Source organism: Erpetoichthys calabaricus, chromosome 7, assembly GCF_900747795.2.
Source record: "Erpetoichthys calabaricus chromosome 7, fErpCal1.3, whole genome shotgun sequence".
In the NCBI taxonomy this organism is placed as follows: Eukaryota; Metazoa; Chordata; class Cladistia; order Polypteriformes; family Polypteridae; genus Erpetoichthys; species Erpetoichthys calabaricus.
Genome location: NC_041400.2, coordinates 194,822,891 through 194,835,896, shown reverse-complemented (window position 1 = coordinate 194,835,896; position 13,006 = coordinate 194,822,891). Strand labels below are relative to the sequence as shown.

General features: G+C 41.6%; 1 protein-coding gene across 1 annotated transcript in view; it reads right to left on the bottom strand.

The window, feature by feature from the left end:
- Window positions 1-9,960: 9,960 nt before the first annotated feature.
- Window positions 9,961-13,006, bottom strand: part of ostc (oligosaccharyltransferase complex subunit) — a 28,771-nt gene continuing 25,725 nt past the window's right edge. The window contains exon 4 of the mRNA XM_028805888.2: window positions 9,961-10,518. Coding sequence (XP_028661721.1) covers window positions 10,500-10,518 — 19 coding nt within the window. The 3' untranslated portion in view covers window positions 9,961-10,499. The remainder of the gene's footprint in view (window positions 10,519-13,006) is intronic.

Below are 13,006 nucleotides of genomic sequence, written 5' to 3'. Positions count from 1 at the left end.
CAGACCATCGTAAACGTCATCCCAGTTTTTAATTGCTACAGCAAGCAGCAATAGATCACCACACAGAACACATTAAATGTATGATATTCCAACTCTCTGCACATTTAGAATCTTTATATTTACTGTATACTTGATATCACTTTCATGATGAAATGCATTAAAGTATGTATGTTACATTTTACAGATAAATTGGTAAATTCATTTAAATAATGAATACTGTTAATAATAACACATATGGGGGTGACACGGTGGCGCAGCGGTAGCGCTGCTGAGCTGATGCCCAGTCCAGGGATTGTTTCTTACTCGTGCACAATGCTAGCTGGAATGGACACATCCCTGGATTGATGGATTTAATCATTAAACATCCTTTTCAGAGATATTCCGGTAAGGTGTCATCAGAATTTAATGGATATTCCAGGCAATTCACAACACAGAGAAGCTGAACCGGTTCTCACCGTGATGATATCTCACACTGCCACCTGCTGGATTCCTCCAGATTTACGTAAAGTACACGCACAGGTATAAACAGTAAAACGCTTGCGTAGCAGGATTGTCCGCTGCAGCATGCGTCGCATGAAGTATAAACCTAACACTGAGCTCCGTGTCAGTAGTGGGATTTGAACTCACAACCACAGCTGGTCAATCTGATGGGCAGCCACCAAGGGACAGGATATAGCAGAGACATGAATTACATCTGTCATTCCAACAGATGGCACATCACAAATATTTTTTTTTTTTGTTCTTTATTTCGCCTTATACAATTTCTTGTATTAGGAATTTGTTTTCGCATACCCCTTGGGGTCAGAGCGCAGGTTCAGGCATTGTACAGCGCCCCTGGAGCAATTACAGGTTAAGGGTCTTGCTCAAGGGGCCCAGCAGAGTAGGATCTCTCTTGGCAGTGATGGGGATTCGAACCGGCACCCTTTGGGATACCAGCGCAGATCCTTAGCCTCAGAGCCACCACTCCATATTTGTATTTCATATTTGTATCTCTGCAGACCAGACACGGGAAATTCTGCTTAATTCAGGCCTGAGGACGTCACTTCAAGTTCCGGGACTCAATGACGTGATTTCCACTTGCCTGCCTTAAATAGAAGACCATTTCCGCTGTAACTTCAGTTCTGTTTTGGACTCAACTCTGTACATACCCGTGCTACTTATTTGTAGACAGGCTTCAAGTATACGGATGGTGGCAGCCCCAAACCTTTTTTTGTGTGTCGAGGCTGAATGGACATTGAGGGGCGTAACTCAAGCAGCACACACTATGGACACCAAGGGGACCCCCTTCCACGTCCTCAAAGTGTAATAATACTGAATGGACACTGAGGGGGTCACTGTTTTAGTAACTCAAGGAGCAAACGCTCTGGACCAGGGTTAGGTTAGGGTTAACAGAGATTTTTCACCCCTAAGGGTGAAGATGCACAGGTCCACTCATGCGGACGTGCAATTGCACCTTCCTTTACCAAACAGACACATATTCTAGGTATTTAAGTCCCACTTTAATCATAGTTTAAAATATTACCATATATAAAATTGCCTAAATACTTATCAATTTCTTAAAATAAAATAGATTATTCATATTCCATACCTCTAATGCATCCAATACAAAAAAAAAATCGGATAGGCACCAAAGATTGGAATAATGTTTCTTTTATCTATTGAAACATTTCATATCGTTTCAGAACAGCAAAATACATTTTGGCAAATTTCTGGGTATGTCAGAACCATAGATTTCCGTCACATTGTCTATTAGGGTTATTTTAAAACCTTAAATTTTTAGGGGAATTAGGGTTCCCCATACTACGTAATTAGGGTTCCGAGTTTAAAATTAGGTACTCCTACACAAGAAGAACAAAACTTAAGATAAAAACGTAAAATGAAAGTTTAGGCGTTCCATCAATGTTCAGTTCCACAACCCAGAGCGATAACTTAGGGTTAGGGGCTGCAGGTTTTCATTCCAACCCTTTTCTTAATTAGTGGCTTGTTTTTGCTGCTAATGAACTTCTTTTGAATTCATTTTAATTGACTTGCTCTTGAAGACTCAGCCTTCTTCATTATTTCTTTTCCCTCAATTACGTGCCAAACAATAATGGCATACAAAACAAGCCAAAACATGAGCAACAAACTGTGACCATCATACAATAGCTGAAACTAAAGGAAGATGAGGGTCTGAGGAATGTTGATCTGCTCAGGACCTCTAAACATTTGACCAGAGCTCTTAGAAAAGAGAAAATCAATAACTTCAGAAATGTCTGCTATTGCGCAATGAGAGCAACAACAAGCCATGGAATTAAAGAACGAGTTTAATTAACGACAAGACTCGGCGCCTGATTGAGCAACTGGTTGGAGTTTGAGGCCCTGACTGAGTTGGTCTTCTGTTGGCTCCCTCACTTCACATCTCCTTTCTGTTTAAGGAAAGAAATTAAGGAATTCAGGGAACAAATCTTTAGTACTAGGGTGCTGTACCGTGTTAGCCATTATGAATGTAGAGAAAAGCCAAGCAAAATGACACCTTTTATTGACTAACTAAAAAGATTACAATATGCAAGCTTTCGAGGCAACTCAGGCCCCTTCTTCAGGCAAGATGTAATCAAATCTTAAAATCTTAAAAAACAAGTCAAATAAAATGAATTCAAAATAAGTTATTTAGCAGGAAAAACAGGTCACTAATTAAGAAAAGGGTTAGAATGAAAACCTGCAGCCACTGGGGCCCTACAGGTCCAGAGTTTGGGGACCCCTGCTCTGGACACACAGAGGAAAACCTCCCCTTCCCCTTTCAGCTTTCAAGGTGCAATAATAGTGAATGGACACCGAGGGGCACTGTTTATATACAGTTGTGTTTAAAATAATAGCAGTGTTGTTTGAAAAAGTGAATAAAGCTCAATGGACTTCCACTACACCTGGGAGCGATTATAGGCGATACTAATGAGCCACTTGGAACAGTCTCAGAAGAATAAAAGGAACGGCCTCACTCCATTCGAGAAGCAAGAGTCTGGAGGAAGAAGGACGAAGCTTGCGAGGGAGAAGTGGAGGTGGAAGGACTGGGAATTGGAAAGGAAGGAAGCAAGGATTGGGAATTGTGTATGTACTGTGCTGTGCTCTGGGGAGCGAAGAAGAGTGCTTCCCCAGTCTTGAATAAAAGTGTGTTGTGTGCTGGTATTCGTGTCTCTGCCTGTCTGTGTCGGGTTAGGGAGGCTATAAAAACCCAGGGCTTCACCCCATTAAATACGTCTTGGACCACGACCCTTTTTTTTTTTTTTTTTAAAAAACTAAATCGGGAGTGCTCTCCCCTTGACTTTCTCGTATACTCAGATATGGGGATGGATATTTGAGGAGTAAACTGCAAGACGTTAATTATATTTTTATATTATGTACATTAAAGAACCATCCACAACAAATCAAATCAATACACTGAACAATTATTATAAAAGTGAAGTTGAATAAAATTGGACTCTGCAACTGCCTGAATAAAAGGTAAAGTACCAGTTCCAGTTAACGGAAATAGCCCAAAAGTTGATAGAAATCTATGTTTTGTACCCAATACTTGTATGCAAAATTTGGTTGACCTAAGTCAGGGGTCTCCAACTCCAGTCCTGGAGAGCTACTGTGGCTGCAGGTTTTCATTCTAACCCTTTTCTTAATTAGTGACCAGATTTTGCTGCTAATTAACTCTTTGCCTTAATTTTAATTGATGCACAACTTAAGACTCAGGCCCCTTAATTATTTCTTTTTTCTTTAAATTAGCAACCAAACAATATTAAGACATAAAATGAACCAACACATAAACAACCTGCGTCCGTCACACAATAACTGAAAATAAAGAAAGGCGAAGGCCTCAGTAATGTTGATCTGCTCAGGTCCACAAAACATTTTGACAGCACTCTTAGAAAAGAAAATCAGCAGTTTTGGAAATGTCTGCCATGGCAGAGTGAGCAGCATGGAATTAAATAGCGGGTTTAATTAGCAACGAGAATTGGCTTCAAATTAAGAAACTGAATGAAGTGAAGTTGGTTGGGGGTGGCATGGTGGTGCAGTGGTAGCGCTGCTGCCTCACAGTAAGGAGATCTGGGTTTGCTTCCCGGGTTCTCCTCGTGTCTGCGTGGGTTTCCTCCCACAGTCCAAAGACATGCAGGTTAGGTGCACTGGCCTAAATTGTCCTTAGTGTGTGTGCCCCACGGTGGGCTGGCGCCCTTCCCAGGGTTTGTTCCTGCCTAGTACCCTATACTGGCTGGGATTGGCTCCAGCAGACCCCTATGACCCTGTGTTAGGATATAGTGGGTTGGGGGATGACTGACTGACTGAAGTTGGTTGGTTGGAGTTTGAGGCCCAACTTAGTTGGTCATCTGTTCACATCAAATTTATGTTTAGGTGCTGTTTAAAGAAAAAAGAATTAATTCAACTGTCAGAGTGTCAAGAAAAGTCAATTAAAATAAAGAGAAATATTTAATTAGCAGCAAAAACTGGTCACTAATTAAGAAAAGGTGAGAATGAAAATCTGCAATCACAGTAGCTCTCCACGACTGGAGTTGGAGACCCCTGACCTATGTGAAAGCGTACTCAATTTATCATGTTTACACACACAGACAGACATAATTCCAAAAAATGGTATTTTCGGACTCAGGGAGGCCTAAAGCATAGAGATTTGTCAAAATCTTGAAATGGGATTTTTGGAGGATTCCAATACTTTGTATACGAGAAAGTACAAACCCTGGTGGTACAGAGTGAATCTGCAAGACCAAGAGACCACAGCAACATGGACAGCTGGCCACTGATCACTTCTCCAAGGTTGCGTACCAACTTGGTTGGTGTTAACGACAAAGAGCTGGGATGAACAGAGATAGGGTGTCGAACAGAAGGACGGGATGGGATAATAAGGTCCATCTTTGCCAGTTTGACCTGGAGATGGCATTTCTTTATTCAGGTTGTGGTATCTGTGAGACAATATGCAAAATATGGGGTGGGGCTGCAGGCGCATGCACTTCAGATAAAATTCACATTCACTGGGGTTTATAAAGGGAAAGTGTGTGGAACTTGGTGTACACACACTTTCATGCATCTGGATGTTTTGCGCGCATGCACATTTCCAGTTTTGTGCGTATGCCATGTTTTAGTGTGAATTCTACGCATGGAGTTATACAGGAGGCCCATGGAGCACCAACCTGCAGGTATGTGACAGCTTGGTGAATTTATTGTTGTTTGCATGTTCCCTATGACAAACTGATCGAGAAGGTGACATGGCTGCCAAGTGTGAAGCAAAGTGCAGAGGCTGCTTATGTGAAAAGTTAGAACCACAAAAAGGTCAGAAAAACCTGCTGGTCCTCACACACTACTGGAGTTGGAACCTCAACCTTGGAAGGACCAGAGGTTCGTATGTCTTCTAGTGTATTCAAAAACAAAAAAAGCACAGTTATGCAACTTTTATATTTCTAAGATATTTAAAAATATTTATGTTTGCTACAGTTTTAAATTCAATTTTCCTTTTAATTTGCTTTTTAAGTGCATTTGCAAAAAATGTCTGTCCACATGAAAAAGCTTAACCTCTCAGTGGGCCAATTCTATTAAAATCTGGCACACCAATGCATTAAGGAAATTTATCAGGCAAGTTCAATTTTCTTGGAGATACAAATATAAACTCAACATCAAAGCCAGTCATAATTGTTACTGACCCCTACGTTATCACCTTAATAAAAGGACAAGTGTCTGTCTGTCCATTTACTGTCTCTGCTATCCAACAGATGCCACATCACAAACATCAGCACTGCTTTTACGAGTCCTGAGCCAAATGGTATGTAACAGAGTCACAGCAACCGAACAGACGGACTACTACTACGAGGTCAATGTGATTACTTAAATTTCAACTCGTCTTAGACTGGTAGCACAACTAGCAACTTACAAAAGCAGAATTCAAATTTCTAGCTTCCTCACAGCATCTATACAGATAAAGTGCTGTACTATAACGGCCCAGGGATAAGAGAGATGGCGGAATGGACTTGGCACTTTCTGCAATACTGGCAGTCACTGGACCCTAAACGTCCTGTTAGTTTCTTCAGCGGGGTGCCCCACTGCCTCCTTCCTTGGCGCCGAGTGCTCCTTGCTGCTTTGTTTCTATGCCCACACATACACGATGCTGGCCTTGCCTCACTCGGCTCACCCAAAGACCAGACGCAACCTGTCTGCCACACTTTCAAGGGAGTCCACTTAGGACCCAAGAGTCACACATTTAGGCTGATGGACAACAGCAGGGAGATGCCTCTGGAATGCTTCTTAAAGTGCTGTATCTGCACCATCAAGCCCAACCCTCACATGCACACGGTAGACACTTTTATGGCCAGCTTCTCCAGGCAGATGCACCCCTTCTAACAGTCCTAGGCCACCTGAAGAACACATGCCTCTCATGTCTGGACAAAGGATGCTACAGTATCTTGACAGCACCCATGTTGAATAAGATGTGAGCCCCACAATCATTGGATACCCGATACACTGTATGTATCACATGTCTCTTTTGAATGGAATTGCTATGGCTGGTGAATAAATGCAGCTAACATGAACCTATGGACAACTTCATGCACGATTTAACACTGCACAAGTTTTCTGAATAAAAAGTGAGTTGCGTCATTATACATATACAGTCGACCCTTGATATACGACCGGCCTGACATGCGAATAACTTGATTTACAACCAACATCTTGCATTATGACCTGAATGCGGTCACGTGTAACCACTTGCACGATTGTAAACAAACAGCCGAGAATGTTTGTAAGCGTCAGTCAGAGCCCAGATACATGTGTTTGTGGATGTAATTTCGGTCAGTGCAGTGATTTATATCATTTTTTTCTATAATTGCTAAGGAAGGAAGAGAAGGTAAAGAAAGCGATCACAATCGAAATGAAGAAGGAAACTGTGCAGAAATATGAGAGTGGTGTTCGTGTGACTGATCTCACTAATATGTACAGCATGTCGAAATCCACCATCTCGACAGTTTTACAAAGAAAAGATTTGTATAAGGAGGCTCCTTCCAAACAATAACCACCTTCCATTTCATTCTCCTCCTCCTCCCTTCCTGCAGCCCAAAGATGTCAAATTAAATGGTGAGTACAGTATAAAATTGTTGTTTCTGGTAGGCTAGGCACTTTTTATAACTTTTTGGTTAGTGCATTAGAAAAATTATTGGTGTTTTGGTAAATTATGCACATTATACAACCCTTTTTTATTATGAAAAGGTTAAGTAAGTGTTGATGTGGGAGGCTCGGAATGCATTATGGGTATTTCCATTATTTCTTATGGGAAAAATAGTCTTGACTTACAACCAACTTGAGTTATAACCAGTACTCGAGAACGAATTGAGTTCGTAAGTCAAGGGTCCACTGTATATATATATTATATAAAATCCAATGTACATCTGTCTGCTTATCACAAGAGAACTACTTAAAAGTATTTAGATGAGGCTTTTTTCTATAATTTGCTTGAACATTCCAGTTGATTTTGCAACTTCTCTTGTTGCACTAAGTATTTATAGTTCGGTTGCAGCACCAATTAATTTGTGCAAATTGGAAAGAGAGGCTGTGGGCCGAGGGGAGGCGGGACCTCAGGAGTAGGGAGCCACTCACGCGCCAGCCTCCGTTTGAGTTGCTGCACCTCTCGTCATGTGTTGGAGCGCACCTTGCCTCTGCGTAACTAGCAATAAACATTTGTCCAGCAGACATTTTCATCTACAGATTGTTAAGGAGTAACGTTTGACATTTTTGAGAGAGAGATCAGAGCTACGTGTGTTTTAGAGGGTAGCTGCTCATTGGCAGAGTTATCACGGCCATGCTCTCTTTTCCCCCCACACGGGGGATGCTCTCCCATCACAGCTGAACACAATCAGATACAGTGGCAATGTTTGACGTTGGAGCGTACCCACCTTCCGCTTGGCCCACAGATACCTTGCCAACTTTTTACATTTTTGGCAGGGATCACAGCTACATTCTCGCCCCTGAGAGCAAAACCAAAAACACTGTATTATCAAGAAGCCCTTGGATACGAAAGCTATCAATATAAATTCTTTTCAATACAAATTACTTTTTTAAAAATTTTTTTATTGATTTTTAAAGTTTGTCTTGTTTCACTACTACACGGGTGGAGTTGTGGGTAACAGCTAGTTTCTAATACAGGACAAAAAGATTTTCTAAGAATAAATTACGGATGATTTATGAAATTGTCCTAGGAAATATGGGATATCTGGTCACCATTACCAGAGAGCATTACTTTGTCACACACTAGGAGCATGTGCCAACTATAAACCAGCAGAATCCAGACTGATAATAATTCGAGCCCAGTTTTCAGGAGCTGAAGGCTGGGTGAACTACGAAGTCTACCTTCTTTTTAATTTTTTTGGTTTCTTAGAACAACATTCCTGACACAAACCATTTACGAGTGTGTAAGTAAGCGATCCTGGTAACGCATAATGAATACAAGAACAGCTCACAGATGCTGGAGACTCAGGGGTTTGCTTGATGGGCCAATGTGGAGTTTGTCCCTGACCCACGTGTTTGCATGCAGGGTAGGCCTATATACATCAGACTTCCAATAGAACTCGGAGTCCTGCCACGTGCAAAAGTTCGCTGATGACACTATCGTGGGCTGCATCACAAATGGGCAGGAGGAGGAGTATAGGAAACTAATCAAGGACTTTGTTAAATGGTGTGACTCAAACCACCTACACCTGAACACCAGCAAAACCAAGGAGCTGGTGGTGGATTTTAGGAGGACCAGGCCCCTCATGGACCCCGTGATCATCAGAGGTGACTGTGTGCAGAGGGTGCAGACCTATAAATACCTGGGAGTGCAGCTGGATGATAAATTGGACTGGACTGCCAACACTGATGCTCTGTGTAAGAAAGGACAGAGCCAACTATACTTCCTTAGAAGGCTGGCGTCCTTCAACATCTGCAATAGGATGCTGCAAATGTTGTACCAGACGGTTGTGGCGAGTGCCCTCTTCTACGCAGAGGTGTGCTGGGGAGGCAGCATAAAGAAGAGGGACGCCTCACGCCTGGCCAAACTGGTGAGGAAGGCAGGCTCTATTGTAAGCACGGAGCTGGACAGTTTGACATCTGTGGCAGAGCGACGGGTGCTGAGCAGACTCCTGTCAATCATGGAAAATCCAGTGCATCCACTGAACAGGATCATCTCCAGACAGAGGAGCAGCTTCAGCGACAGACTGCTGTCACTGTCCTGCTCCCCCACACTATGCGACTCTTCAATTCCATCCTCGGGGGTTGGGGGTTAACGTTAACATTATACAAAGTTATTGTCTGTCTGTATACCTGCACTGTTATCACTCTTTTTTTTTTATTTACTTATTTATTATTTTGTTTTTGTTTAAAATTTATTTTAGCCTATGTTCAGCACTTTGGTCAGCGGCTGTTGTATGTAAAGGGCTTTATAAATAAAGTGGACTTGACTTGACTCTTTAATATTTTCTTTATCAGTATGCTGCTGCTGGAGTATGTGAATTTCCCTTTGGGATTAATAAAAGTATCTATCTATTGAACACTCTGCAGTGGTCTGGCATCCCATCCAAGGAGAATTCCTACCTTTTGATTTCAATTCTGAGACATTCCCGTGACCCTGGCTTGTACAAAATGGGTACAAACAACAGAAGCATGAACTGGGGGGAAAAGAAACCAAAAAACTATCATGCTTAAAATACAGAAATCTTTATCTATAAATATTTTAATATGTAGTTTGCAGCAATTTTACTTCAGTCTGTACGTCTTTAATAGTACATTTTAGTGAGTTGTTGCTTTTAACCTCCAGTTATCCAAGCAGTGGTCAACTGACCCATCCATCTCCAGAGAACCAAGTTCTATTTTCTTATCTATAGTTATTTTAAGTGAATTTGTAAGAATTTAAAAAGCTGCTAAACTACAAAATTTGACTTCTCAATCATGCAAACTGTTGCGGATGCAGATTAATATGGTGAAAGTAGAAATGCTTTTATTTCCAAACGTAGAAAACAATGTTACTTTACAGCTGCATTTACACAAAGCAGACCACAAGCTGGGCATTTTTTAAAGGCCTTTTTTAACCTTTCAAGACATTACTTAATTATAATCAGGCAATTCTTAAAGTTTCTTTTTTTTTGTTAACCAATCTATTCATGGTCAATAACTGGCCAATAACGCAAACCTGTTTCATCAATACTGCTAGGAAGAGGTTTTCATGGCAACTAACCAATTTTCAGAACATAAAAGTCCGAGAAGCTCGGAATAAACTTGAAATTAAAGTCTGCACAAGGAAGTGTTGCCCACAATGACTTATTTAAGGGGGAGTACCTGTTCCAGAGAAAACAGTTTATACTGTGGAATATTCACAAGGAAAGTATAATTAGGTAATGTATTTTCAGACATCTGAAGTCACGCACGGAATCCTGGATTTCTATCCAGTAATGAGTTCTTCAGTTCTTCTTTGTTCTTCTCTTACTTTTGGAAATTTTGTTAATGCTGGGATTGAATTAACCCATAAGGTAACCCCTGGAGAGAAAAAAAAAAAAAAAAAAAGCTTTATTCAAGTTAAATCCATCACTTCTACAGCAATACCTCAGTTAAACAAACTTCATTGACAGCAATAGATGTAAAAGAGGAAAAATTTTCATTAATATGCTTAATACTAATTTGTTTTTTTTTTTGCATTTTTTCTTTAATTTCTCGTAAAGCACTTTACAAATACAGGACGACTTGTAGAAAAATGTGGTACAGAAATTAAATTTTGTTGTTGCTGTTAGAGGGCAATTTGTGTGGGGTGCTGCCAATGCTGCTACCTTTACCCCAAAAACTCATGACTCCTTCCATGTGGCTCCACTACTTTTGACTGCCTCATCCCCTGCATGCACATTCACACCAAAAGCACTCACTTGGGGTCAGAGTTCAACACCACGTGTCTCCCTTTCTCCAAATCTGTGAACAATACCATGCCAGGTTGCTTAGGGAGCCTCGCTGGTGGCCATGCGCCAGGTCAAAGGATTTTAGCATCACTTTCTATACATGCCAGCATAGGGTAACGTAGGTAGTTTGAAAACAGAGGTTCTAGACTAGAAGTGGATTTTTACCAATCAATGGTCAACAATGAAGTCACTTTTTGTAATAGTAGCCCAGACAGAAAACACTTATGATTGTGTGGGTGAATGTGCCCTGCAATGTGTTGGGCTGCTGTAGAGATAAGCTACTGATGTCCACAATTCTGTAATGAATGAACAGACAGATGTATGAGCAGTTTGACAGTAGTAATGGTATTGTAGGAGACCAAGTTAGAACTGCTGAATGCAGCTATGTGTATGATATTCAGGACAGGAGTCTGGTGGAATCTCTTTTCATTAAAAACTGCAATGGAGTAACAACTGCTGTGGACATGGCAATTAAAATCAAACTCTACAAATCTGGTTGCATTAATTTAATGAAAACACAGTCAGAGCCTATAAATAATATGGAAGAAGTTTCCTTATTTAATCAGGTGCTGCCTGAGAAGCTTTATGTCTTAAACATGATTCTCTGCACTTCAAGAGACTGAGTAGGCAACATTGAGTTGATCTGGGCCATTAAATGCAAACCGGTACTCGCCTCTTACAGCTATTGGCCATGTCACACTATTTTCCCAGTGATTTTCAGCCACAGACTTAACTTACACAATCCTAATAAATTGGGGGCAATTGAAGTGGGCTCCCATGACACTCAGTCATAACTCTGTCTGACCAGTCTGTGACTTAGCCCATCAAAATACAACAGCTTTGATTTTGTAGCAAGTCATAGGTTGGGCTCTATGTATGCAAAAGCCAACAACCAATAAGCGCTCACCTGGAAGTACAATGCATGCAGCGCATCCACAACGGAAAGTGAACTGCATGTTTTGGCTCTTGGATACAGAAGGGTAATTGGTCCGACTAATGTCTTGGTTTTTACATAATGTGATAGAAGTTTTGGTTGGGGGGGGCGCAACATGTTACTGAATATCAGAAAAAGGGATGCACTCACGATACTTTGGAAATGTGAAGGTCAGTCAGTCATTCTCCAACCCGCTATATCCCAACACAGGGTCACGAGGGTCTGCTGGAACCAATCCCAACCAACACAGGATGCAAGGCAGGAAACAAACACCGGGCAGGGCGCCAGCCCACCGCAGGGCACACACACCCACACTATGGACAATTAAGGGTCACTAATGCACCTAACCTGCATGTCTTTAGACTGTGGGAGGAAACCAGAGCACCAGGAGGAAACCCACACAGACACGGGGACAACATGCAAACTCCACGCAGGGAGGACCCGGGAAGTGAACCCAGACGTGTCTCCTTACTGCGAGGCAGCAGCACTACCACTGCGCCACCGTGCCGCCCGAAATGTGAAAGTGTGCTGGCAAATTATCATGGAGGCATGTGGTTCACCATCCCCAGCAATTCCTAGTCATGTAATTTGACATTCTCAGGCAATGAGATTATCAGATGTACTTCTCAAGTGTGAAAATCCCTCTGACTTGAAGCTGTGTATTGTGATGCTGGCTTAAGGAGGAAAGGCAGAAGGATGATGAGATTCCGTAGGCTGTTCTTGATCCTGGGAGTTATTCTCTTATAGAGATTAAAATCCCTTCTGTCTTATGCCTTAGAGGAGTTTGAGGTCTCTAACCTGTGGAAGACACACAAGTTGTGAATCTCATTGTACCGTGCACATTAGTGCTGGGCGGTATGACCAAAATACTGTATCACGGTATTTTTCAAAATTATACTGGTTTCACGGTATTCAACGGTATTTTTTTCCCATGCATGGGTGGATGTTAACCACATTTTCCATTGCAATTACTGCAGTAGACTGGCTAAGAAGAACCTATCCCACTGTCATGAGAATTGTACATTGTACAAAAAAACATTTTAATGTGCACACAAGTATTAATCCAGGTTTGCATGGCCCCTTAAAGTGATAGTTTTAAAGGGGGTGGCACTAACGATGAGAAGGAATCACATTGCATGACAGA